This window comes from Octopus sinensis, linkage group LG1 (assembly GCF_006345805.1).
Source record: "Octopus sinensis linkage group LG1, ASM634580v1, whole genome shotgun sequence".
Taxonomy (NCBI): Eukaryota; Metazoa; Mollusca; class Cephalopoda; order Octopoda; family Octopodidae; genus Octopus; species Octopus sinensis.
Window position 1 is genome coordinate 54,516,097 of NC_042997.1, and position 27,362 is coordinate 54,543,458.

Consider the following 27,362-nt stretch of genomic DNA (forward strand, 5'->3'; position numbering starts at 1 on the left):
TGAAATTCCATAATTGAATAAAATAAATCAGACCAATAGAAAATGAATGATAAAGCAATTGCCAAAATATGAATATTTTCTCCATAAGTCATATCGGACCTCTCATGATTCAGGTTTGAATATGAATGGGTGTCCAGGAGTCAAGTAATTAAGTGACAATTAGTAATACAATTAAAATGAATTGGTGTTTCGTTCAGGTTTGTATTTTTGGATGAAATATGTCTCTTTATTGAATCGGGCTTGTGTAGAAGTCCAGTCAGCAAACTTATATAGAAGGAAAATAGTGAATTTATGTTCTATTTGTTTCATACATACATATGTTCACTGAGATAAATTTGGCGATATTGTGGTGAGGCTATCTGTTGACGATGCACCGCACAACATTGACGGATAGAATTCCCTGTGCTACTGATATAGTCTTTCTGGCAGCCCAAGCATCTGATTTCCGGATGCACAGGTGAAATTTAATTTAATTGTAAAGTGTTGCCCTTGTTTAAAATAGTATTCTGACCCTTCCGAAAGGTTGGGGCGATTACATTTTTTTACTTTAAAGCTTGTTGTGGAGAGGAGTAATTTTGCATTAGTTAGCAGTTTCTTTAATGACTTAGATTGCTTGTTGCATTTGACAATTTTAATGTCACGTAAAATTATTTTAGTTTTGGGTCCTTGCGTAGTATTGGTAGGTTTTGTATGATTGTGCTGCTGAATGTTTCTTTGTTTCTGGGGTTGTATGTGGAAATGTAGGGCAGTGTTTTAAGGAGACGTTTGTTAATGTCTTTGGTTTTTCTTAATGTCTCAGTGTGGATAGATTTGGCATGTTTTATTCCTTCATTAATGAGTTGGATTGGGTAGTGTCTATCCAGGAGGACACTTTTCAGTTCTTGTAGTCTTAAATCTCAAGTTTTTTTCTCTGAGACAATAGTGCAGATTCTCCTTGCAAGGTTGAAGGGGATGTTTGTTTTTGTGTCTCGGATGACAAGAGCTAAAAAGAAGGTATTGTTTTGCATCTGTTGTTTTATAAAATATGTCTGTTTCGATTTCGTTGTTTGTTTTTTTTAATTAGAATGTCTAGGAATGGAAGTGCCTCCTGGTTGTATTCCATTGTGAATTGAATGCTGTTTAGAAGTGTTTTAAATTCTAGGAATTTATGTTGTTATTCTAGAGTATGAATTTAATTGATTCAATGATGGTTTTGTTTATTCGTTCTGGTATTTCCTCTGGATGTAGTTCTAGCCAGAATCGAATCACTTCCATTCCATAATCATGTGCAATGTTGGAGTATAGGTTTATAACATCGGAGACCATGAGAGATTCTTCCCTGACCTGTTCTGGGAGATGGTTCAGCATGTCTAAATCATCTCTGATGTAGCTTCTAATATGTTTTAGATATGGCTTCAAGCAACAGAGGTTGGCAAGAGAGATTGTTGTGAGAGGTTTTCGGAGGTTGGTGAGAGAGGTTGTCAGAGGGAGAGGCATCTTTGTTCCAAAGTTTCAAGTCTTGCAGGGCTTTGTGATACACAATATTTTTGGTTTTGCCATTGGGTGCATAGATGAATAAATTTTCCGAATTTCCAACTCTAAAGCTGTCCATGAGAAAAGTAGGATTGGGACACACTTATTAAATACGTTCTGGAATCAAAAATTTATCTTCTGTCATCGAAAAAGTTTAACTGGAAAAAGGCAGAATTATTGGAGTTATGGGCATTCAAAGTGTAATCAAATTTAATTGAAAATGCTGCATTCATTGTCAGCATTTAGTTATTTGGAGATATTGAAAAAATGTCTATTAATGCATTAATAGACATTAATTACAGCAATATGTATATAACTGTTCAGATGTTAAAGTAGAATAGATGAAGAATAATTGTTTGATTTAGTAAATATCAAACATAATGAATCAGAGACTTACTTGAGATCGCTGTTGTTGCATTAGCAGCTTGTGAAGTAGAAGTACCCATTCGTTGGCATTTTAAAAGTTAACTTTATCAAGGCTAATTTATTAAAGTTAGTATATAAGTGTAGTATATATGTAAGCGCAAAAAAGTATGTAAGTATATAAATGCATGAATGAAGTTTTTAAAGTTTAAGATTCAAATCAAGAGAGTACAATAATAAGGTTAGCGCAAAAAAGTATGTATGTATATAAATGTATGAATATAGTCTTTAAGGTTTAAGATTCAAATCAAGAAAGTGCAATAATAAGGTTTAACAGTTCTAACTGTGAGTAGTGAAATGCAGAATTGGGTCTGCTGATCGTGAGAATCAAATATTGATCACTTCGCTAAAAACTGACAATTGTAAGTGCAGGTGCTATGGGCTGTTTCTTTTCAATGTTTAAATAAAATACATTAGTTATATGTAGTAGATATAAGGATCCCTTCCAGGGGCCCTATTATCGATTTTTTTTTCCAACAATCTAAGTATGTCACAAGGTTTCCAGACATGAGTTCTATTCACGTGTCAAGTTTCATCAAAATTGATATAAAATGATGTAGGAGGAGTTAGCAAACAACTTCACAAACAAACACACCCAGACAGAATTTCCAACATATATAGTAGATATATATATATTTTGCAATTTTTTAAAGAGTAAAGAGGTGGATTTAATTTTAAATAACTAAGAAATAAACATGATGTCAATTATAAAGCTGTATTGACATCAATTACAATTAAGTAAATAAGAAATACCTTTATGCAAAAGATAGCATTAATGCTATTTTTTTCTAATTAGTAATCTGACAAACTTAGCATTTAAAGTGTTTTTTTCCTTCTGTCTATGAATTAAATATAGTATCTATTCATTAGTTTCTGTATTTTGGGTGATATAATTTCTCCAACATTAGAACATAACATACTGCTAATAATGGGAGTCAAACTCATGTCTTTAGCCACTGGATAATAGTCTATTTTAGTTTGCTACTTTTAGATTACTGAAAGAAAGACAGCAGAAATAAAATAAGAGAACCAAAAAAAAAACAAAGATTTTTTTCTTTAATTTTATTACAAAATTGAAATATGAATGGGGGAATAAAATGTGAGAAATTGCTTCCTATACATATTAGTATGACATGCATAGGTATCTATGGCAGACAACACTGAACACCTAAGTCATAAGAACATGCCTCTTCCTCAGATGGTATTATATTAAGACATGAAAGGAAGACAGTGGCAAAATTCAAGAACAGTGCTAGAAAATATACATTCAGCATCATTTAAATGCTATATTATAAAGCCATATAGAACAAAAATTTGCCATTTGCTTTAGCCACAAAGTGTAGCACATCAGAGGTAATAAATACAACATTTATCAGAAATATTGGAATCACTAAACAAGTTGTAAAACTAAAAAGATATTGTGAGCTTGATAAAAAGTTTAAGTAAAACCTAAAAATTCAATCAATGAATACAATAAAACTAAACCACTTTTGACACATCACAGTAAAATGTTCAAATAGCTGTTGAAAATGGTTACATTAACTTATCAACTATAAAAATATTGACTGAAGAAGATAATTCTAAAACTATTAATTTAAATGATTAGAAACTAAAACTAACAAATGAAACTAAATTTGTTTATCTTTGAGCATAATTAAAAAATGATTAAAGTAAAACTACTGAAAGCACATAAACTCTGTCAAGTCAGGAGTATAAAAGTATATCTTTCAAACGATCCCATGAGGGTGGGAATGCTGTAGTTTCAAATTAAACTTCTCAATATGAGTAATTATAAATTGCAGACAATAAAATCTTCAAAAGTTTAAAGAGAAAATAATTCCTAAGAAAACTCAAATTTGCTCTGCTAAAATATTAAGTTTTTTTCCCCCCAAAAGAATTACACTTCCTCCATCACCAACAAAAAATGTGATATTTCAAGTAGTTTAAAGGAGTTTAACTTTAAAATACAATCAAAAAGATTTGATTGAATATAAAAAAAAAAACCTGAGAAAATGTAATACTTACAAACATCTGATATTAGTATTATAATATTAACTTTTATTATTAGCACACTTGCCAAAAAACAATTTGTAACTTAACATAATTTTTCTTCCTTCTAGCAAAATTTGAATATAAATTGAACCTTGGATACCAAAATGGCTACCCTATTAGAAACAATTTTAGTCTTAGAAAACTCTTTTATACATTTCAGAATGTTTCCAGACATTATTCTGGTTGAAAAAATAATTGTATGTGAGATTCAAGTATATATCAAAATTAATTAAGAAAATTTAGATACATAGTGTTTAGATGTGGTTAATAGTGATTGGGATATACAATTCATGCACTAATATTGGTTGTTCCTTATTTGCTCTGAGTCAACTGATTACATTAATACTTGCAAAAAGTTTTAAAAGACCAGAATAAAAAGCACAGAAAGGTGAGTGTAAGGTTTTAGATTAGTATAATAGAAAGCACATTTCAATCAGATATAATACATCTAATAAATTTGAAGATAAAAAAAAAAAAAAAAGCTACTTATTGTCCTGCTCCACTTGAAAATAAAATCTCTAGATCTAGTAACCTATTTAATTCACTATATGAAAGTCTTATTTGTCTATTACATATAAAACTTGACAGTGCATTACTATGTTTTGAATAGAAATGTTTCAAACTGAAGTTAAGAATTCGAACTGTAGATTTTGAAAATAAGCTATCTTCTAACAAATGAATTGAATTATAATAGCAAAATACTTTAAGTTATTAACTATATGGTGTTTAATAGAGTAGAGTCAACAAGCTAAAGAGAAATACAGGAATAAAGATTATATCAACAACTTGTGGATAAATATTTCTAAATATTTTGTTTTACTAATTTGAAAGAGAAATAGTTACTTTTCAAAAAGCTTTACTTTTAATGTTAAAATATATACTACAATTTAAATATGCTACACAAGAGAAAATGATATAGCCATAGCCCCGTTTCAGATAATGGACTGTGTTCAGTATTGCCTTCTTTTGTGGATCAGTGCCATAGGGGCTAACTATTTACCCAGATATTGGTTAGTAATGAACCCCCCAACTCTCAACAGAGAAAAGACCAACTGGATTGAAGTTACAAGAAAATTAATATTGAAGATAAATGTAAGTTACTACTATCTATATAATAAAAGTACCTAAGTAATAAAGAGAGTTAAGTAGATTTGTCTTAAATATTTATTGAGAATAAATACTGTATAAGAAGAAAAAAAAAACTTTATGTCTATTTCAATCACAGGTAAAATAAATTAAGTCTACAATTTACAGTAACCTAGCCACTGCACAATCACAGTCAACTAATGTAAGACAAACCATCTGAAGTTTTACTTTACCAAAACCTAAAGGTCAAAATAGCAGGGTGAATTATTCCAACTATATTGTTCAAGCAATGATCCACATGTCACTATCACAAAAGACTGATTTTTAATCTTGGTGTTATTTCCTTTACACTTTTTGTTAATATTTCTAAATGCTTAATATAGTTAGTAGAATAATGCTGAATAAATGATGTCTACTGGTATGTAATGTAATGAATGACGGTGTGAATCATACAATACAGAAACTAATCATAACAGTACAATAATCTCCTGTCTATATAATAGACTTTACAGAGATCAAGGCAGTTCAACGCATAGCTACCTTCAGATAATCACTAGTTTGCTGTGCACTCTTCCATCAGAATCAAACTGATCATACAACCAAGAGATGTTATGAAACTAAAAATAATGATTATTAGAAAAGAAATCAGTACACACATATTACATTTATTTCCAAAAAGGAAACTGCAAAGAATAATCAGGATAGCAAGGGGACACCACACAGGGTTATAGAAGGTGCTCAGTGCACCTAGCAGCTGCTACTGAACAACTAAGATGGCGCATGTAAAGGAAGATGGATATTTGTTCGACAACAATGAAGAGACCATTCAACTTAGAGTTCAATATTCAGCTCTAGCAAGTGTGAGAGCAACAAGAAATAAGAAAGTCCAGAATTAGTCTCTTGCGAGACTTAACAGCCAAAAACAACACTAATGGTGAATGAAGTTAAATGATAATTGAAGTATGTGAGAATTTTTATGTACATCTGTTCTGAAGGTGCTGGTAGCTGTTGCCTGTCATTGCTGGATTAAAGCTGGGCTAAAAATCTTTCTTGTATCTGTCATATTTCACTCATCTACATACGGCAGCCAGAAAGCCTGAAAATACATTTAATACATGAATATTTAAAAAAAAAAATATTTATGAGAATTACCAACTTCAAATTAGACATAACTGCAAGCAATTAAAAGCAAATATCTCTGTGTTCATTTGTTCATGTTTTATGTCTGGTTTTCCATACTGGCAATGGATTAGATCAAAAATTATTGAGACTATTTTCACAGATATCCTTCCTCTTATCAATCCTATTCTGATTTTGAAGTACAGAATTTTTCCCCACTTTTTCCATTGGGTTTGAAAGTGCAGAGCTACAGGGCATATTGTTTACATAGAATAGGAACATTCATGCATGCTCTCTCTCTCTCTCTCACACACACACACACACATTCCCTATGGTCAGACGTATTTTTATGGAAAATTAGAAACGGGAAAATTCACCTGTATGATGGTGATGCTTGTTTTACAGCCACCACATGTCAAGACAAGGTACACAAACACACATATATGCTCATATATATAATGGGCTTCTTTTTAATTTCTTCTACCAAATCCACTCACAAGGCCTTAGTCAACCTGGGGCTCTAAAAGAAGACAATGGCTGAAGGTGGAATGCAGTGGAACTGAATGCTAAACCATATGGTTGGGAGGGAAGCTTACTTTTTAACCATGTGGTTTCAGGTAGAATCCCAATGCATGACACCTTGGCAAGTGTCTTTTACCATAGGGGAGAGAGAGAGAGAGAACAGGACTGATTGGTAAACAGAATGCTTTGCTCTCTGCACTCTGAGTCCATATCCCACTGAGGTTAATCTGCTTTCCATTCTTTCGTGGTTGTTAGTGACGGCAGTAGTTTTTACTTCTATACATATATGTATATTCTTTTATTTGTTTAAGTCATTTGACTGCAGTCATGCTGGAGCACCGCCTTTCGTCAAACAAATCGACCCTAGGACTTATTCTTTGGTGGTGTTCAAACAGAATTTAAATAATTTTAGATTTGGTTAAGAACCTTTAGTTAAATTGTGTTCCAAACATCACATTAAATAAAAAAAAAGTTGTTTTATGAAACCAGTCTAAATTCATGATTATTATAAAATTTAACTGAAATGCATAAGGAATGTATTTTGGTTAGAAGTATAGAATTAAGTTAGAAGTAAGAATTAAGAGTACTGGGATTACAACTTTTAGTATTATTATTTTTATTATTCAGTTACCACAAAGGGTGTAAATATTCTGATCAGATATTTATACAGTGTCTAGTTAATATTTTTTTCTTTCTAAATTCAAATTCCACCACTGCTAGGATTTGATTTGATTTGATTATATTCATGTTTGTACATAAAAAAAAACACCCTGCTCACAGAATTATTTTGCTAGAGCAGGGCAACTAACTAGTCAGTGACATATAGCAAAAGGCAAACACCTTAAAGTTAAGTTTCAAATCCTACTTGAAGCAATATTATTCCATTTAAGGTGTGAATACAAAAGGAATTTTGGCCACAAAATTTCTTTATTCTCCTCTCTCCCATAAATTAGTGAGTTTTATGACTCATTTCCTTTTACAACCCCATACATCTGAATAACACAAACATCCTACTTAGGTTCTTGAGGTAAATAATGCACCTCATAAATAAATACTTCTTAATGCTTGAATTTTATCAAGACAACAAAATTCTCAGCAATATTTACAGACTAAATACTGTAGAAGTAATCGCATACTTGAAAATATAATGATAGTGTCATCATGCCTCATGAAAGTTTAGGATTTGCTTGTTAAATTATCATTCAATAATGAATAATTTTAAAATAATATAGTATTTTTGAGTAAAATGTAATGCACACAAATAGTGAAAGAAAGTAAAAGAGAAGCTGTATAAAATATGAATACATGCAACAAAGAATTAAAATATTAACAGCAAAGAAACAAAATATTTGCTTCTTCCTGGTATTATTTATAGTGTAACATTGACCACTCCATTTGCTTACATAATTTCTTTCCCTTTGATTACAGTATACTATTGTTGACGTCAGAAATATAAATGCCTGTATCATCTATCGTAAAATCCCTGTATTTAAGAGATGAGGAATTATGTACATTATTTATATTTGATGGATATTTGTCCTCATCTTGTTTGTTGTTAGCACAATGTTTCGCCTGATATACCCTCCAGCCTTCATCAGACGTCTTGGGGAAATTTCGAACCTGGGTTCTCATTCTTAAGGTATTTTTCAATGTTGTCATTATTATTATTATTATTATTCAGGTCACTGGTGAAGCACTATCGGTGATTCAAGAAAAACTAGTGACAGACACCCATCTAAAAGAATGTACTAGTATACCAATAAGAAACTTGATGGAATGTTGACTTTCTGTGTAGAAACCACCCTATTTCAGAATGGACACTGATATATATCGACAAGAAGAGGGTTTAGCTATGGGTTCGCCATTATCACCAATAAATACATGGAATACTTTGAGAATTTGGCTTTAGGATCAACACCACTAAAACCAACCCTATGGCTGCGATATGATGATGACCCCTCTATTCTCTGGCCCCACCAGGAAGATGTCCAAATGCTGTTAGATCATGTGAACTCAATAAAGCCATCCATACAGTTCACAATGGAAAAGGAAAAAAGACAATCAGCTAGCATTCCTGGACGTATTAATAACATGCACCAAGTATGGATTCAAGACATCTGTATACCGCAAGACGACCTTCACTCAACAATACCTTAATTTCAATTCCCATCCACACAGTGTAAAGAGAGGAATTGCTCAGTGCCTAAAACATCGAGCAAAGAATATAAGTAGTGATCGTGATATCCACCACAAAGAAATAACCAAGCTCAATAACAATCTATTGAGCGACAACTACCCCAGTTATGAAGAAAAGAGAGGACGAAACCAATAAACTGTCTACCCGATGTAAAAGGCTTCTCCGAAAAAGATATGTGGCCCATATGACATCTGAGTAATACAACACTTTGCAAATATCTCCTTTGGGTAAAACCACCAATAGAAGAGAATATGGACCAAAAACTGCGTGTACTCCCATGCAGCTGTGGTAGGTTATATAAAGGCGAAACATGCCGCCCCCTCGAAATAAGGGTAGACGAACATCACAAAGCTGTAACATGAGGAGATATTGATAAATCGGGTATAACTGATCATGTATATTATTTTAACTTCATCCTCCTGTGGGATGAAGTTAAAATAATAGACATAGAACCACTGGAAAATACGGAAACTAAAAGAAGCAGCACATATGCTGGACACAACAACCTCCTAAACGGACTGAGTGCAGATATGAATAGCATATAGGAACTGGTAATGAAGGATAGGAAAATATTAGATTTATAAGCCCTAAAATTCAAGGGTATATAGTGTAGTGGTTAAGAGCACAGACTACCAGCCCCAAGATTCTGAGTTCAATTCCAGGCAGTGACCTGAATAATAACAGCAACATCGAAAATACCTAAAGAATGAGAACCCAGGTTCAAAATTTCCCCAAGACACCTGATGAAGGCTGGAGGTTATATCAGCCAAAACGTGTTAACAACAAACAAGATGAGAACAAATATCTGTCAAATGTAAATAATGATTTATTTCAGTATTTTCATTATCCTGAGAAAGGAAACTATAAAATGCTTTTTGAGACAAGATGGTGAGTTATACAGTACACCTCATTTGCACAGGGTAAAAAAAACAAACAACCCCCTCAAATTACAGTTAAGGAAGAAGTCTACATGACAATAAGAATACTTTTCTGTTAATATTTCTATCTGATTTCAGGTGGTGAGATGGCAGAGAAAATGCTTAGCAGCATTTCTTGACTTTACGTTCTGAGTTCAAATGCCACCAGGGTTGGCTTTGCCTTTTATTTTTCCTGGTTGATAAAATAAGTACCAGGTATGGGATCAATGCAATTGACTTACCCCTTCCCCTGAAATTGCCAACCTTGTGCCAAAATTTGAAAGCAATATTTCTATTTGATTTATTCTTTTTCTTAAATGTGCCAGTGGCACATAAAAATCACCATTCAAGTGGGGCCAGTGCCAGTGACACGTAAAAAGTACCATTTGAGTGTGGTTGATGTTAGTGCCTTCTGACTGGCCCCTTTGCCGGTGGCACGTAAAAAGCACCCACTAAAGTCTTGGAGTAGTTGGTGTTAGGAAGAGCATCCAGATCAGATTGGAGCCTGGTGCAGCCTCCTGGCTTGCCAGTCCTCAGTGAAACCATCCAAACCATGCCAGCATGGAAAGAGGACGTTAAACAATGATGATGATGATTGTGTATTTCATCCTTATTTTTTGCTAACATGGATTGGATGGTTGCAAAAATTTGTATTTTTAGAGAAATTGTTGTAACTAATTTCTGTCAGCTGGGTATTTTTCCCAGTACTAACTAAATAGTCAATAAAAGGGAGGGCAGAGTACTAAGGGTTTTTTTTTACAAGAAAGCAATGGACAAGCAATGTATATTACCAATATACAATATTTGTACATGATCCCACTCAGTAACAATTACATTAAACCAATAGAGTAGTAATTAGTTGTAAAAATAACAAATGAGATGGAAAACTTCCAAATAGACTTATTCATTTTATAAGTAAAATAAAATTCCATATTGGCAAATTGTGCTAAGGTAGAGCAAGTTTACTAAAATATTAAACGTATAGTTTTGATTCATTTAATTTTTATACTTTACATCAGCAATTACCATTACTATCTCCCCTAGTTGCAATAGAAGCAAAACAGCATTTTGAACTTGTTCCCTCTGCTCTACTATATTTTTACTACAACTACCTACAGTGCTAGATCCTCAGTAAACCTTCCCTCATTGAACATCTATCACATGAGAAGTTCTAGTTATCCGTCAGCTTACTAGAGATCCCACATTTTTGGTGTACCCACTGCTTGCACTGACTGCATTGTATCGAATTTTTACCAATTCACTTCCTACTTTTCAAGGTGATTTCCCAAACAGAACTGATGTTGTGCTGTTGCTCCCCCACCTCTCTCTCTCACTCACAAACACACATGAACATTTATTTCTAACAGTAATTCATTCTTACTTATAATGCCACTATGCCAAGGATTAATTGACATATAAACACAACAAATTTGGGAAATAATTCAGAAACTATTTTGATAAGAAACATGCAAAATAACACAGCTGTACTTACCATGTTTGTACATGCCGTCGCTAACATCATATATTTAGGGTTGAACTGGACACATTGAACTGGACCTGGATGGTCAGCACTGAGCATGGCAATTTTGTTGCCTGTTTCTGTGCTCCAACAATAGATTTTACCATCGGTAGATCCTAAAAATAAATTGGAAAAGAAAAAAGAAAATGGATATTTTACAACAAAATATTTTTAAAATAAATTTACAAGTAGGGTTTAAAATATACTAAAATGAATTGATTTCTTTTACAATATTTTGAAAACCAAAAAGGCTAAAGCAACAATATAAGCAATTCATTAAAAATACTTTAGATCTAAATTTTATTAATTTTGTAGAACCATTAATAATAAAAAGATAATTAACAAATAGCATTTCTAACAAGTATCATTTCTCTACAAGTAAATGCATTTATTGAGACATCTAATTATGGCATATAATCCTTTTTACATCCATGTAATGATGCTCTAAATATAGAGCTGATTTTTTAGAATAATTTTCAAATTTTCATTATGTACTCATAAAAGCACATCCCTTCAACATTGCTTTTGACAAAATGTCATAAGCACTGTAGACAGATTAGTTGTTACTCACCAGAAAAAACAAACTGAGAATCTGGACTGAAAGAAGCTTCTAATGGGATTCCTTTGTTATTAATGTGTCCCTAAAAAGAAATTTACATACAAATTGCATGAGATATCAATACAATATTTCAATGACTGAATACATTAATATGGTTGGTAGCAATTAGTTAGGATGATCCTTAAAATATATTTTGATTCTTTTCAGTAGTATCCTTATTTATCCTACTCTCCTGATTCTTAGAAACCTATGCTTTAGGAAAGTAACAAAGCAAAGTCAAAAGTTATATTAAAATATTCAAATACAAATAGACAACATAATATATTAAGAAATATAAAAGCATAATCTTTTCAACAGCCTAGTTTTAAAAAATATTCTTGACAACAAAAGTAAAATTCTATATCAATTATTTTCCTCTAATGACAATACTTAAAGTTAGTATTTTGCTTAGAATATAAAAGGAATTGTTTGCAAGATGTAATAGTTAGAGGAATGGTAAAAGTACATGAAAAGAGATCACACTTACTGTGAATGTGTGCAAAGGAGTTCCTTGGAAAGCATCTATCAAGCGAATCACTTGAGCATTAGTTGAAATCAGAATTAATTTACCATCAGGACTAAATTTCATACCAGTCCAATCACAGTCCTTATCCTGATTCAATTTGAATGTTGTAAAGGGACCCTGAAAATAATAGAACGGCAGAAATATTAATGGCATTTCTTGGTTGTGTTTGTTTACCATAGCTAAGTTCTATCATCATCATCACTGTTTAACACCTGTTTTCCATGCTAGCATGGGTTGGACGTTTCGACCGGGATCTGGAAGCCAGGAGGCTGCACCAGGCTCCAGTCTGATCTGGCAGTGTTTCTACAGCTGGATGCCCTTCCTAATGCCAACGACTCCGTGAGTGTAATGAGTGCTTTCTTTGTGCCACTGGCACGGGAGCCAGAGGAGGCTGCAACGGCCACGATCAGTTGATGCTTTTTACATGCCACCGGCACGGACGCCAGTCAAGGCGGTACTGACAATGGCCAGGTTCGGATGGTGCTTTTTACGTGCCACTGGCATGAATATCACAACTACAATTTCCATTTGACTTTTTTTTTTATGTTGATGTACTTGACTCAACAGGTCTCCTCAAGCACACTCCCAGATTCCTGGGAGTGGCACTTCTTCACACATCTCTCCTCATCCAACTACATAAGGGTATGTCTTTTATAACCATGCCCCCACTCCCACTCCCAGCTGAGAGACCTTTATCTTGCAGGTGTCAGTGCCATGTAAAAGCACTCATATTGGTAGCATGTAAAAAGCACTCAGCACACTGTAAAGTGATAGGCATCAGGAAGGGTATCCAGCTATAGAAACCATGTCAAAACAGACAACTGGAGCATGAACAGCTCTCTGGCTGGGCAGCACTAGTCAAACCGTTCAACCCATGCCAGCATGGAAAACAGATGGATGATGATGATATACAGAATTCTTAAGTAATAATTACTTGAATTAAAAAAAACAAAAACAATTTATAAAGTTAGTAGTACTTCTAGCACAAACTTGATCAACAAATAATTAAATGTTAATCACCTTATCAAATGATCGAAGATCATACAGCTTGACACACTCAGAATTAATGCCAGCAGCAAATATCAAACCTTCAGGATCAAATGCTGCAACAGGCCGACCTGGTAAGTGCATTAATCCCTGAAAAATAATTAAAAATTAATAATTAATTTATCAAATTAAATCAGAGTTGTGAAATTCTAATGGAAATAATAAACAAGACTGAATAAGAAAGAAAGAAAAACAAAAAATGTGTAAACACTACCTGGCAGTTTTGAGAACGCAGATCCCACAAACGAATCGTTTTATCTAATGAGCCAGAAAGGAACGTGTCGTCTATTGGAGACATACATAATGTAACTACCCTAATACAATAAAAGAAAACCACATATGAGCAATATAGAGAATTTAAAAATGCAATTTTATTGGAAACAAATATTTAGTACTTCTTAAGTATTACATAAATTATTTACTTGAAAATTACTGCAATAACATTTATAACTAATTAAAAATTTCCTCATTATAATTTAACCAATTAGTATTCAGATTACTCTGTCAAATCTAATGCTTATTTATTCACATTGTCTTGAATTAATCATACATTATCTCATAGCTTTGAAATTTCAATGCTGTGATTGTTCATTTTTACTATGACACTGTAAAATTGTGAAATGTTGGATCTGGCCAGTTTGAACATAAAAGAAGCAAAATATTTTGGCCAGATATGGTCAGTTTGAATGCTAATGGGTTAAACTACCTTAAATAGTTACTATCATTAAACAAATTAAATATAACTTCAAAATTTAAGTGTTTACTTACTTTTTTGAATGTCCAGGAAAATATCTGATGTACTTATTATCATGGAGTGATAAGTATCTGATTGTATCTGAAGAAGAAAAACTGGTATTTAGATAAATAATTCTACACACTGACACATCAGTCACATGAAATCAATAAGATCTTATTGTTAAAAAACTAAATTAAATTTTAAACAGTTGTCAAACTAGGACCAACATGTCAAATAACCTGACTACTTCTAAGCACCTGTCTATGGTAAATTGGTGGAGTTAACCACAATCTAAGAATCCAGAAACCAGTCTTTCCATTTGAAAACTTGATTATTCTTCCAAAATTAATGTGTATTTTCATCATAAAATGTACTATCTTTTACTTGCTTCAATCATTGGATTGCAGCCATGTTAGGGAACCATTTTGAAAGGTTTAGGTGAACAAATTAACCAGAGTTCTTATTTTATTATTAAGCTTGGTACTTACTCTATCAGTCTGTTTTTGCAGAACTGCTACATTATGAGACATAAACAAACCAATACTAGATATCTTCAATACCTGCTCTTTTTCTCTCATATTGACCTTGTACCTTGAGGGTGTGCCCTCCCCTCTTTCCAACTGAGGAAGACATGTATTCAACCTCTCAGAAAGACACCTGTTCCTGTCTCTATTATACTTTCACATCTTTCAATACTATACCACACTCAGTTGAAGGATATTGTCTTGTGAGCAGTTGGTGACTTCATAGCTGGTGCTATGAAAAATGCACCCAGTACACACTGTAAAAGTAGTTGACATTAAGAAGGGCATCCAGCTGTAGAAACCATACCAAAGCAGACATTTGAGCTCAATGCAGCCCTCTGGATCATTAGTTCCTGTTGAACCATCTGATATGTCAGCATGGAAAAAGGGATGATAAATAATGATGATAATAGAATTCCACAGTTTCTGTCTATTAAAGCTACTCACAAGGACTTGATCAGCCTCGGGTTATAGTAGAAGACACTTGCCCAAGGTGCCACATGATGGGACTGATCCTAAAACCACGTGATTGCAAAGTGAGCTTCTTAACCATAGAAAAAAAAGTTTGAGTTTTCCTCAAGGATCTCGCTTCAGCTCTCTTTAGATATACTGTTAGAGTTAAAATACGATTCAAAAGAGGCAATAATTAATAATTCAAGTTTTATGAGTAGATTCCTAGCTTGTGCAGTTAAGTCCACATGCCATTATTTGTCTTGAGAACAAAACATGTTCAGAAATTGCCTACCAACTGTGAGGCAGCAATTAAAAGTAATCTCAATCTGCTTCTCAAGAAACAACTTTTTAACTAAATTTTTATAATATATATTTATCTAGTTATCCTTTTTATTATTTACTTTTTCTCACCTCTGTTTACAAAACAACATAAGTGTTGTGTGTCTGTATTGCTACTGTTATTGACACTGTATTTTGAGTGTTGATGTGATAGCATCATGGAAGTTAAACTCTTTTGGAACAAGCCAATTGCAATAGCATTTAGTGGTGCAACCTCTCATGAGTAATACAAGCATGAACCTATAGTATATAGAGTGGAGTTTCTCAGACTTGATGTTACACTTTTGAGTTCAAAAGAAAAATGAAAATTATCGCAATATAGAATCAGCCCAGTTGCAGAAATTGCCAGATGATGAGGCATGAGTGTTGAAGTACAAGTGTGTATTTATATTTAAGGAACTACACCCTTAAATTTATACTATGATTCTATGCTCATCATCTAGATGGATACTGGCAATACCAAGTGAACATGCAATTGTCACTATTTGAAAGCATGCTATGTATTTAGAGGTATAATTAGTAAAGTATAAACACACATACTAGAAGTTACTTCTCAGTTAGCACATACTGAACAATCACTTTAATATTCTCATATAAAACTGTAAATATGCACACACACCTTTTCATTTTTTTACTTTGTATCATCTGATCTCAGATGATACAACTCACCTTATAAAATTTCCTTTATTCACATGTGAACTGCTTAAAACCCCAAGTAGTATCTCTTAACTAACTCATAGCATGACACTCATATGCTATCCATTTAGATTACTAGCTCACACTGCCACAACCATTCCAGTTAAATATATTGATATTTTTTATACACAGGTGCCATTTGAATCACTTTTAGCAAATCCGTTTTTGTGTGCGGCAGATGCACAGGGGCACTAAACACCACAGATGCTCAGAAAACAGATCCCATAACATGCCAGTGGGAAAATATAGAAGTAGTTGATAGCTTCCACTACCTAGGTGACCAAGTCTGTAGAGGGGATGGGTGGGGGGTGGATGCTCAGAGAGCATTACCACTAGAATAAGAATAGCCTACTGGTGACAAAGGGTCTCTTGCTCAGAGTGAAAGGTAGATTGTGTGATGCATGTGTATGAACTGCCATGCTTCATGGCAGTGAAACATGGGCCGTGACTGCTGAAGACATACATAGGCTCTAAAGAAATGAAGCTAGCATGATCCGCTGGATGTGTAATGTCAGTGTGCACACACAACAGAGTGTAAGTGCCCTGAGAGAAATGTTGGGCATAAGAAGTTGATTCACATATGACTTTTCGTTTAAAAAAATTGTTTCGTCTCTGAGAATTCAATAATTAATTAGATTAATCTAATATATATACACCATCATTATCATTTTATGTCTAATCTCCAGTATGGTGTATCATACTTGCTGTGATCCCTTGTCATCTTTGTGATGTTGAAAAACCCCAAGATCATCCCTCACAACTTCTTTCCACGAGTTCTACAGGCTTTGTACACTTGGATTGCTTAATCTTTAATCATTGCTTCTTTATGTTTGCTTTTCAATAGTGGGTTGCTTTGTTGTACTACTTTACAGTCTCTCCAATTGTTACAGTCCCTTGTCAATGTCTTTGTGAGACCTATTATTCTGTGATTAAATATCAAAACTTCTTCCTACATCTACCTTTCTGCAGGTTCCGTTCATTTGGATCACAAGACTCTTTTTCATATATTTGTTCTCTTTCAAATGCATCACATATCCAAGTCTGAGAAAGCTTCTCTTTTCTACACTATGAATCCTCTGCCCTATTTCTTACAGCTCACATATATTGTCATTCCACCGGATATCACACATTCAGTAGAGCATCTAATTTCTTTCGAGCCACACACACAGCATTATGCACCATCATATTTTGTACACAAGCATCATACTTTCTGCTCTACACTTGGAGAGAGAAGCCTTTTATTATCAAGAGGTAATAGTTCCCTGAACTTTTTTTTACCCACCCCTACTTTGGATATTATGTTTTCATGACAAACTGTTGAAGTAGTCAGGGAGTGACTAGGGTTTGCTAGTTTCAGGGTACCTCTATAAAAAGAAAAACCAACTATAAAAATGATAAACCTGCCACTAGCAAAGCACAAACCCCATTGCAACTGATGACTGCAACTACAATCACTTATCAAGGTGATAAACTATGATGGTCTTGGCTAAATATATTTAAGAACTTTGTTGCTTCAAATGAACTGTAGAAAACATTCATAATAAATACAAATAATAAAAAAATCTTGATTAAAAAAAACTAGCACAATCATGTTTTAAGTAGAACATGTTTAGAAAAAAAGCTACCCCCCACCGTCACCCATATGTGTGTATATATAAAATACAGTGTACATTTAAACACATTAAGAGGTTTCCATCATAGGACTCCCTTACACTAGAAAGAACAGCTGAAGTCCAAACCACTAATTAGGGATAAATTCTCGAAGAGAATGAAAAATAAAAACATTTACCATCTAAGTGTAAGGGAGTCCTATGATGGATACCTCTTAATATGTTGAAACGTACACTGCATTTTATATGAATAATATATAGTCTATTGACTAATTTTTCTATATGTTAGGCCACTGATAGTAAAAATTTTTATAATCTTTATTACCCTGATATCATTAATTATGTATATATATATATATATATATATATATATATATATGGATTTATAACTTTGGTACAAATCTAGACATCTGTAGGAAGGAGATATAGATGAATGTTGAATTCAAGCCCAGCCATATTTGAACACAGAACATAAATACCACAAAAAATTTAGTCAACCACTCAAACATATAAAACTTTTGTAACAGAAAATACAGCTAAATGAATAGCAGACATCTTTTATCTTTTATTTGTTTCAGTCATTAGACTGTGGTCATGCAGGGGCACTGCCCCAAGAATTTTTAGTTGAATGAATCAACCCCAGTACTTTATTTTTTTAAACCTCTACTTATTCTATCAGTCATTTTTGCTGAATTACTAAGCTACGGGGACATAAACACACCAACAACAGTTGGGGACAAACACAGACATACATATATACAATGAGCGTCCTTCAGTTACTGTCAACCAAATCCACTCACAAGGCTTTAGTTGGCTTGAGATTATACAACAAGACATTTGCCCAAGGTGTCTCACAGAAAGACTGAACCTGGAACCATATGGTTAGGAAGTAGACTTCTTACCACATGGGCAGATAGAGAAAAACAAAATTAGGCGTTTAAATTGTAGCAAAAGTATACCTTAAATCTGCTTTCAGCAAAATGAGATTCTATCATATATTGTAGAAATTCCTAATATAGTTAAGCATATTTACCTGGTAAAGGATTTCTAATTGCAGTGAATTTCATGAGATGAACTGTAATACAAAACAGCCTTCTAAGCCCTTAGACTTATAAAATGCACCCACAACCTATTCGCAGTTATGGCTAGGTAATGTGGCTTGGCCTTAAACACAACACATTACCCTTCAAACAATTATCTAACACACTACCAACATAGCAGCTGGCTACAGCTTCCTTTCTTGGGTGAGTTAATTTTTCTCGTCAGGATTTTATGTTCTAAAACAACTATTGCAAGGAAATATTCTACTGGATAATTATTTGTAAAAACTTTGTTTCCATTTACTTAAATCAGACAAACTTGAAGCACCATTAACAAGAGCATTCCTCAAATTATATTGTAAATTCATTTAGCCTATAAAAAGCAAACTGAGAACTTAATTAAAAGTGCTGGTCATTGTGAAATTTTGAAGAGCTACTTTAAATTAAATGCATCTGAAGACCACACAGTCGTCATCGTTTAACATCAAGAAAAAAAAAAAAAATTGAAACAGAATTTTAATAATTTTAAATAGATAAGTCAGCCTCATTCCAAATAGTAGCAAGGTGCTTATGCCACTACGTCCTCCAGTTGAACCTAAACAACATAAATTCATACTAAAACACCTGCCTGGTGTATTGTTTCCCTGGACAAAGTTGTCAGCTATACCTAATAAATTCCAAAGAAACAAAAAAGTCACATACCACTTGCTATGACTAACATGACAGGCCTCTACATGGCCACTGTACAAGCCAGAAATATAAATCAAATCTCTCTCATCATATTATGGGGAAGCACTCCATCGGTTACGACGAGGGTTCCGGTTGATCCGATCAATGGAACAGCCTGTTCGTGAAATTAACATGTAAGTGGCTGAGCACTCCACAGACACATGTACCCTTAACGTAGTTATCAGGGATATTCAGCGTGACACAGAGAGTGACATGGCCGGCCCTTTGAAATACAGGTACAACAGAAACAGGAAGTAAGAGTGAGAGAAAGTTGTGGTGAAAGAGTACAGCAGGGATCACCACCATCCCTGCCGGAGCCTCGTGGAGCTTTAGGTGTTTTCGCTCAATAAACACTCACAACGCCCGGTCTGGGAATCGAAACCGCGATCCTACGACCTCGAGTCCGCTGCCCTAACCACTGGGCCATTGCGCCTCCACACCATCATAAAATATAAAGACAATGGATAATATGGTCTTAGACACACTACACCAAAAGACAGGGTTGTAATGGCAGGTATGTTTTTGATCATAACCCTGCTAACATGAGGGAAGCTAAACAACACCAAAAGTACAATTTCTGATTAAACATGAACAGATTAATGAACAAAGCAAACTGACAATATATTTCACTACAGCTCGACAACCAGCATAGATCACAAGAATTGGTATCGTGCTCCTCCCTGTTACTGAGAGAATCCTGGTACCTTTCTTTCCTTCCACTTAGCTCTTCATGTATCTATGTACCAGAGTGTATATAGAGAATACCAAACGAGTTCCCTATGGATACCATATTTATTACGAGTGGCTTGTAAACGTATCTAACGAGCGAAAGCTCGTTAGATACGTTTACAAGCCACGAGTTGTAATAAATACGGTATCCATAGGGAATGAGTTTGGTATTTTATTTATTACACAAGAATAAACGACCATATTTTATTAACCCAATAACTAAATTCTTCACATCGTGTTGAAGCGCGCATGAATACAGCTTGATTTCACATCAGTGACGTCACAATGTGTAACTGTAAAAGATGTCATGCCGCAGGAAGATAGTCCGACTTTATAGCGCTAAGTTTTCAGGTGAAATGACTGATAACTGATGACTGTTTAACGCAACAAAAAATTGAATTACCACCAGAAATGTTTATATTTTATGTGTATATGACTTTAAGTGATATCTGGTATAAAAAAGATAGTATGTTTGTTTAATTACATGGCTACATTCTACCTGCTTGTGAAAGTAATGAATGAAGTTTAGTTGTAACTTATGAATGACAAAAGTAGTGCCAACACCGTGACCTCGGGTCATCACCATGGATTGACCAATCAGAAGCAGCGCTCGCAGTATCTGTCATATGTTAGATACCAAAAATATCTCAAAGTGTTCTCTCACATGTGTGTAATAAAGGAGGTTTACAAACCAAACAAGACGCACGTCACAGTAAGTCATTTAGGCTTGTTGGTTCATCCCAAATGTTTTGCTAGCTAATTTCATATGAGTCTTTTCAAGCAACACAACATTCATTCAGCAGACTGAGTGATTGTGAACATGGAACAAAGCAAGTGCAATTTCTGACGCATATCTTCAATTAATCAAATACATTTGAAAATAGTAATGTGAAATAATTAGGAATATACTTGCCATCTACTTTCGTAGAACAATGTAATACTGTGGTGATGGTGTGTGTATAGCGGATGAGATCAACCCCATACTTTTTGCTATTTAGTGTTCTTTTGGGCCTGGAGGGAATAAGAAAAGTATTAGATACAAAAACATTTATTGCAATACATTTATTACATAAAACACAGGTGTTTGCATTCCATCTATAATAGACATTCAAAGCAAACTAGGGAAGTTTTCTAAGGCATTGCTCATTACCACAAATCCAAATACTCTTACTGTACCAATCAATATTAAAATAGGAACCATTTTCAATTCTTCATTGGGCTGAACCTTTTGAAAGGCCATACAGAAAGGCATAGTCATGCTGTGTGTGTAAGAGGGTTTTGTAGGATCAAAGACCAAATTGAAGAACAGCAGTTTGAGATGCTAAGGAAAAGAAGTCATGGACGAAACCAAAGTATAGTGTTTAAGGTAATAATTACACTTGTTGATTATCCAACTAAATTCAGAAATTTTAATTCAAATAGGTTGAATTAAAATAATTCAACCAATTTTAAAGCCACGTGAATACAAGTGAATCAACTTCTGTTCAATATAGTCTACAACCTAAAGAAAAGATTTAGTATACATAGTTCTACACTACATTTATATTATACATGGTAAAATATTAGTTCTTTATTGGAAAACTCAAGTATTTTAACAGAAGAAATGTCTAAATTAATTAGTTGAGTCTATACGGAAGCTCAAGTCGTAAATACATTGAGCTACATAGACAGTACTTGAGTTAGCATTTAGTTTGGTATATTTCCACCCATGTGCAATTAGTTTATTTATTGGCTTTTCTTTGAATTAGATTAGAGCTTACGAACTATTAGAATAACTTTAAAAACTCTTTCCAATACATAACTTAACTTATAATAAGCATTGTTTTTATAGTTTCAATTTATCTCAAGAATGGCTCTACGATTCTAAGTTAATATTAAGAGCACTCGTAATAAAACAGGTTTCAATGTTTCACAACAATTATACCCATTTTAATGGATTTAAAAAAAAATTATCTTGAATCAAAGTAATTCTTTAAATTGTTATTTTTGCATATTAGTTTCATGTGATAATTTTGTATTTATAGATGGAATGCACATATTTGGGGTAAAAAAAACTGAAGTCATTTGTTCATTTTCATATAAATTAATCAAATTTTGTTTAATACACATTATTTTTCTATGTATCTCTCGAAAAACTACATTCACGGATTTAGAGTAGATTAAAAATTCTTTGATGACATATTTACAGTTTTAATTTCTACAGGGGAAGGAAACAGGTCTGGACCGAAAAACCAGTCCCCAGTTTTTGTCTTTTTAAAATTACTTTCTGCTAAAAATATTTACTGATCTACGTTTGTAAACATCAGATTTACAAATAAGTCCCTCGGGAAGAAAAAAAAAAGGAACCCCACGTACTAACGAATAACTTCTTTGAGCACCTTCCATTCCCGAGATTTACTAAAAGATTTTTCTCATTTCTGTGGCTATAAAGAATGACTCGTCATGCGGTGCATAACAGCATGAAAAGAAAGGAAAAAACTGCGTAACCGACACAATTTTATCAATATCGAACGATTAATGAAGGTGGTTTCCTGAATCTATACTAAGCGCACAGAATTGACAGCTAAGTGCATACAAAGCTAGCTAATAGAGAAGGAGGTGCAAGGCGTATGTTAATGACACTAATATTTGGCGCCAGTCTCCTAAGCACAAGCAGATTTGACTGCATGTAAACAGAACGGATCAATGGGTGGAGGGAACAACTGTTATTTAAGTGAATGAAACAGTTAATGTTGAGTAAATTACGTTTTCATTTGCTAAAAATAGCTTCCTAAGTTATTGATCATTATGAAGGCTCTTTAGAGACACTTGTTCTTGGCAAAAGTATTTAAAAAATGAATAAAAAACACTTTAATATTTACTAAACAGCTTGTGATGAAGGAGAATATTTTCCTTCCAGGTTGCTCTGAATATCATTTAAATCGAAACAAAAAGGAGAGAGAAATCTTAAATATATAAACTGGTGTGGTACTCATGACTCAGTAAAGCTGAAGAAAAAAGTGCATCTTTGATGGAGAGATATGATAATTCTAAGTCTCCGCCATTTTTCGAAGCTTATTTTGGCAGAACCACAACCGACGCCGGTCATGGGAAGAAAAATTAGATCGAGCGATCGTAATTTTAAATTTAAACATATCTTCCGGATCAATAAACAACCAACGAGTAAATTTTACATCGAAATAATACTCCTTCAAAAGAGTAAACATTTAAATTTAAAAATATGGGTTTAGAAGGAGGAGAAAACAAGCTGCAATATTCTTCACCGATTGAAGGTCCCTGAAGAAAGTAGCTAATTTTGTTATGAACTAAGCAATCAAGAATGGTCATTCTGTAATAAGACAAAAGGTCCCTCCCATCTCCTACTTCTACTGAAAGATAAAAGTCGGTCTTTGTGGGTCGTTCTTGGTGAAGTTCTTTTTCCAATTTAAAGGAAGTCAGAACAATAAACTAGGACGTCATTTTATACCCACTCTCTCTCTCTCTTTCACAGTATAGCTACAGGGAGCAACTTACGTTCCGTTTTGACAGTCGTATATCACAATGGATTCATCATCACTGCTCGATATAAGTGTCTCCCCGTTTGCATAAAAGTCAATGCTATTTATTTTATCACTGTTCTCCTTAAACACTTTGGCCACGCGAAATTTACGGACGACTGAGTCTGTCAACTTCATTTTCCATGTGCATCATTTAGTAGTACGTAAAAATGGTGGATGAAGCTAGCTCTAGTATGTACTGAAGTCAATATATGTTACTATTGGATAAAGATTTTTTTAAATGTATAACCTAAGAATTTTTTTATTTTTGGAACCTTTCAAAAATCACAATATTTTGAAAGAAATTAAAAAAGATTGAATCGACTTTTTAATTCCAATTAATAATTTTAAAAATATAGAATAAAAGTCAATTAAAGTTTCAGCAGTAAATAAGGTGTGAACTTCCTGTTCATAAATAACTTGTACCAAGTCATCATTGATTGAATAGAATTAAGTCCCTCGCTTTTTTTGTTTATGTGCTTTGTAATTTCCTTCTTTTTTTTTTAATTGTTAATTTCACCAAATAAATATATTTTTGTTTTTGCGGCATATTTCGTCGGCTTAATACGTCATGCCGCATTTTTAAATACATCGGTAAGAAAATAATATTTTTGTTTCGCAGCGAAGTGGTATCCTATTGTATTTTCAATAGATTAAAAAACATTTTATTACACATGTAATCATTTAAGATTCTGCTATACAAACTTTTAAATAAATAAACTAATATTTTTAGTTTATTTATTCATTTGTTTTTAGTGTTAACCTTATTTCTCTCAATTTCTTTTTAAACAACCATCCCCTACTTTTATTCTCAACTATAGTTTTTTTTTGCCAGTTAGTATACATTTCATATGAATTTATATCAATTCAGTTTTAAAGAATTTTAGATTTGCATATTTAGTTCAATATTAGCTACAATACATATTTTATACATAAGTTGTATGCAACAGAAATACTCTGGAATTTATTTTTTAAAGTTTTCTAGAATAATACTTGTTTGCGAACTTTATTATACTAATAACTGTCGATTACTAATCTTAGTTTCAGAATTTTCTTTATGGAATTAAATGTTTTGAACTTTCAATTTTTTAAGGCTTAAGTACGTATTTTATTTATAATAATGGTCTGAACATTTGTTTTGGTATTACCTTTCGTTCTTAGGCCAAACCGGTCGTAAAACCTACGGAAAACCCAATCTTAAAACATTAAATTCATTATTGCAGTTGTCAGGTTTCCGAGAGAAACTTGTCTTGTGATAAAATAGTGATTTTTCTTTCTCACACCTTGAAAAAAACCGTCTAAATTTCTCAATGACAGTAGCTTATTTTAATGAATGATTAGACAGTCTGATCAAAGGTTGCTCACTTTACACCATTCTTTCATTATTCATCTGAAACAGTGGTTAGTATTATCACTTTCAGTTGATTCTATTTCTGTTGCATAATCGGATTCACTAAGTGATCTTTATAATCTATACACTTTGAATGAAATTCTTTCATTGACTATATTTCTTCTTGAGTGCACCCCATTTCGTTAGAGAACAATACCTTAAACCATAGCTAAACTATAAGAAAGACTGACTGGACACATATAAGCTTTTTTGAGAAGCATTGATCAAACAGAACAAAGGAGTTCCAGTCCTAACCATAATGTGTTTTTGTAGGTGAGAGACAACATTGTCAAGATGACCGAGCAATTTGGAGGAGACTTAAGTGCCACTTGCAGAAGATCAAGAGGTCTCCCTCACCACCATCAGGTCCTCTTGTGTCCCTTATTTACATTTAGCTCTTGCAGTTAGTGAAAGGAAGATATACTCCATCCATAAAATCCCAAACTATGATGCAATGAAATATGTACTGAATTTTGAGATATCTAATATGACTGCTTTGAAATCTCTCCAATCAATGCCAACAGAAAAATAGTTAAATATGATGATCATGAGAATATTCCCATGTGTAGAGTGTTACAAGATTGATTTTGAGGTCATTGAAAGAAAAAAGTTTTTCTTTTTTTCATGAGAATAACATTAAGAAGTAGAATGCCTTAGATATGATATATAGGCAGTATAAACAGAAAGCATGTGAAGACTGCTGTGAAAAGAATACAATCTGAGAACAAAGAACATGAAAATATAACAAATTCTTCTGTAGTTTATAACCAATTTAAGTAGCAGAACAGCTGTAGAATAGATAAATTTCATCTGAATTTGTCAAACTGAAAAAGACTTTTGATAGGGTTCAAGCACTTAATGCTGTATAGCACATGAAAACTATTTAGGAAATGAGTGAAGGTGCTTACAAAAAACCCAGTGATTAAGAAGTTTACTTCACAATCTTGAGGTTCTGGGTTCAGCTTCATAATGTGAAGCCTTGTGAATGAATTTGGGTACATGGAGACTGTACTTATGATTTAAAGGTCTTGTATTGTCATACTTGTGTCATGCTGATTCTGCCTGACAATTATGTGAACGGTTCACATGTCTGTAGAATACATTGACATGGGCCTCACAAGAAATGGCATAGGATCAAGACAACTGGCAATTTACTGTTTGAGGAGATCTGCCCAGCTCAATAAAATCCAGGACATAGAGGCATGTCCCTTATGGTCATGCCCCCCCCCGTCTTCCCAACACCTCTCCCTTCTCCACACCTATAATCACCACTGCTACATTTCCCTCCATTCTCCCTCCTGTACCTACCTGCACAAAATATGTTTCTTTTGAATCCCTTCCCCACAACATTCACCTACTACCCCCTCCTGCTTGTGCCCACTCATTACATTTCCCCCTACCAGTTCTCACTCTCCTTTCACAATCTTGTGAACTCACCCACATTCTCACCCTCTCCAACTCCTAGTCCACTTCACTATGTACAACTCATTGTTATTTGGGTGTATGGCCTCTACCCACTCTGTTACATCTTGAACATCTCTCTCTTGTCACATGTTTCTCCTCTAATGTAAAGCACCTTTTTCTGTTCCTTAATACTCCCCCCACCCGCAGTTGAGGAGTCTTGTTCTGTAAGTTGCTGAGTGACCTCAGCCTCATAAAAAGCACTCATTAAACTACATAAAATTGTTGGCATTAGGAAGGGCATCTAGCCATTGAAACCATGATGAAGGGGACAGCAGAGCTTGGTGTAGACTTCTGACTTGGTAGTTCCTGACAAACTGTCCAACCCATGCCAGCACGGAAAACGAATGTTAAATAATGATGGTGATGATGATGTAGTTGTCCAGCTGATAAAACAAAAACATGTTCATATGAAAAAATTAACACCATTGACTTTTCATCATCATTTAACATCCATGTTCCATGCTGGCATAGGTTAATTAATTTGACAGGATCCGATGGGTCCTAGGGTTGCATTGTGCTCCAGTATCTGCTTTGGCACAGTTTCTTTGGTTGGATGCCCTTCCTAATGTCAGCCACTTTACAGATTGTACTAAGTGCT

At 33.7% G+C, this 27,362-nt stretch overlaps 2 protein-coding genes across 2 annotated transcripts in view; one reads left to right on the forward strand and one right to left on the reverse strand.

The window, feature by feature from the left end:
- Window positions 1-2,982: 2,982 nt before the first annotated feature.
- LOC115209759 (WD repeat-containing protein 82) lies at window positions 2,983-24,104 on the reverse strand. The gene is made up of 9 exons (XM_029778275.2): window positions 23,888-24,104; window positions 21,288-21,385; window positions 14,287-14,353; window positions 13,733-13,832; window positions 13,492-13,608; window positions 12,433-12,588; window positions 11,919-11,988; window positions 11,321-11,463; window positions 2,983-6,169 (listed from the first exon to the last, which is right to left on the reverse strand). The coding sequence occupies exons 1-9, from the start codon at window positions 24,046-24,048 to the stop codon at window positions 6,140-6,142; spliced, it is 942 nt and encodes a 313-aa protein (XP_029634135.1). The 5' UTR covers window positions 24,049-24,104; the 3' UTR covers window positions 2,983-6,139.
- The window catches only part of LOC115209749 (glycerate kinase-like), a 39,642-nt gene continuing 33,350 nt past the window's right edge, over window positions 21,071-27,362 (forward strand). The window contains 1 exon segment of the mRNA XM_029778263.2: window positions 21,071-21,086. The gene's annotated coding sequence lies outside the window, so the exon portion shown is untranslated.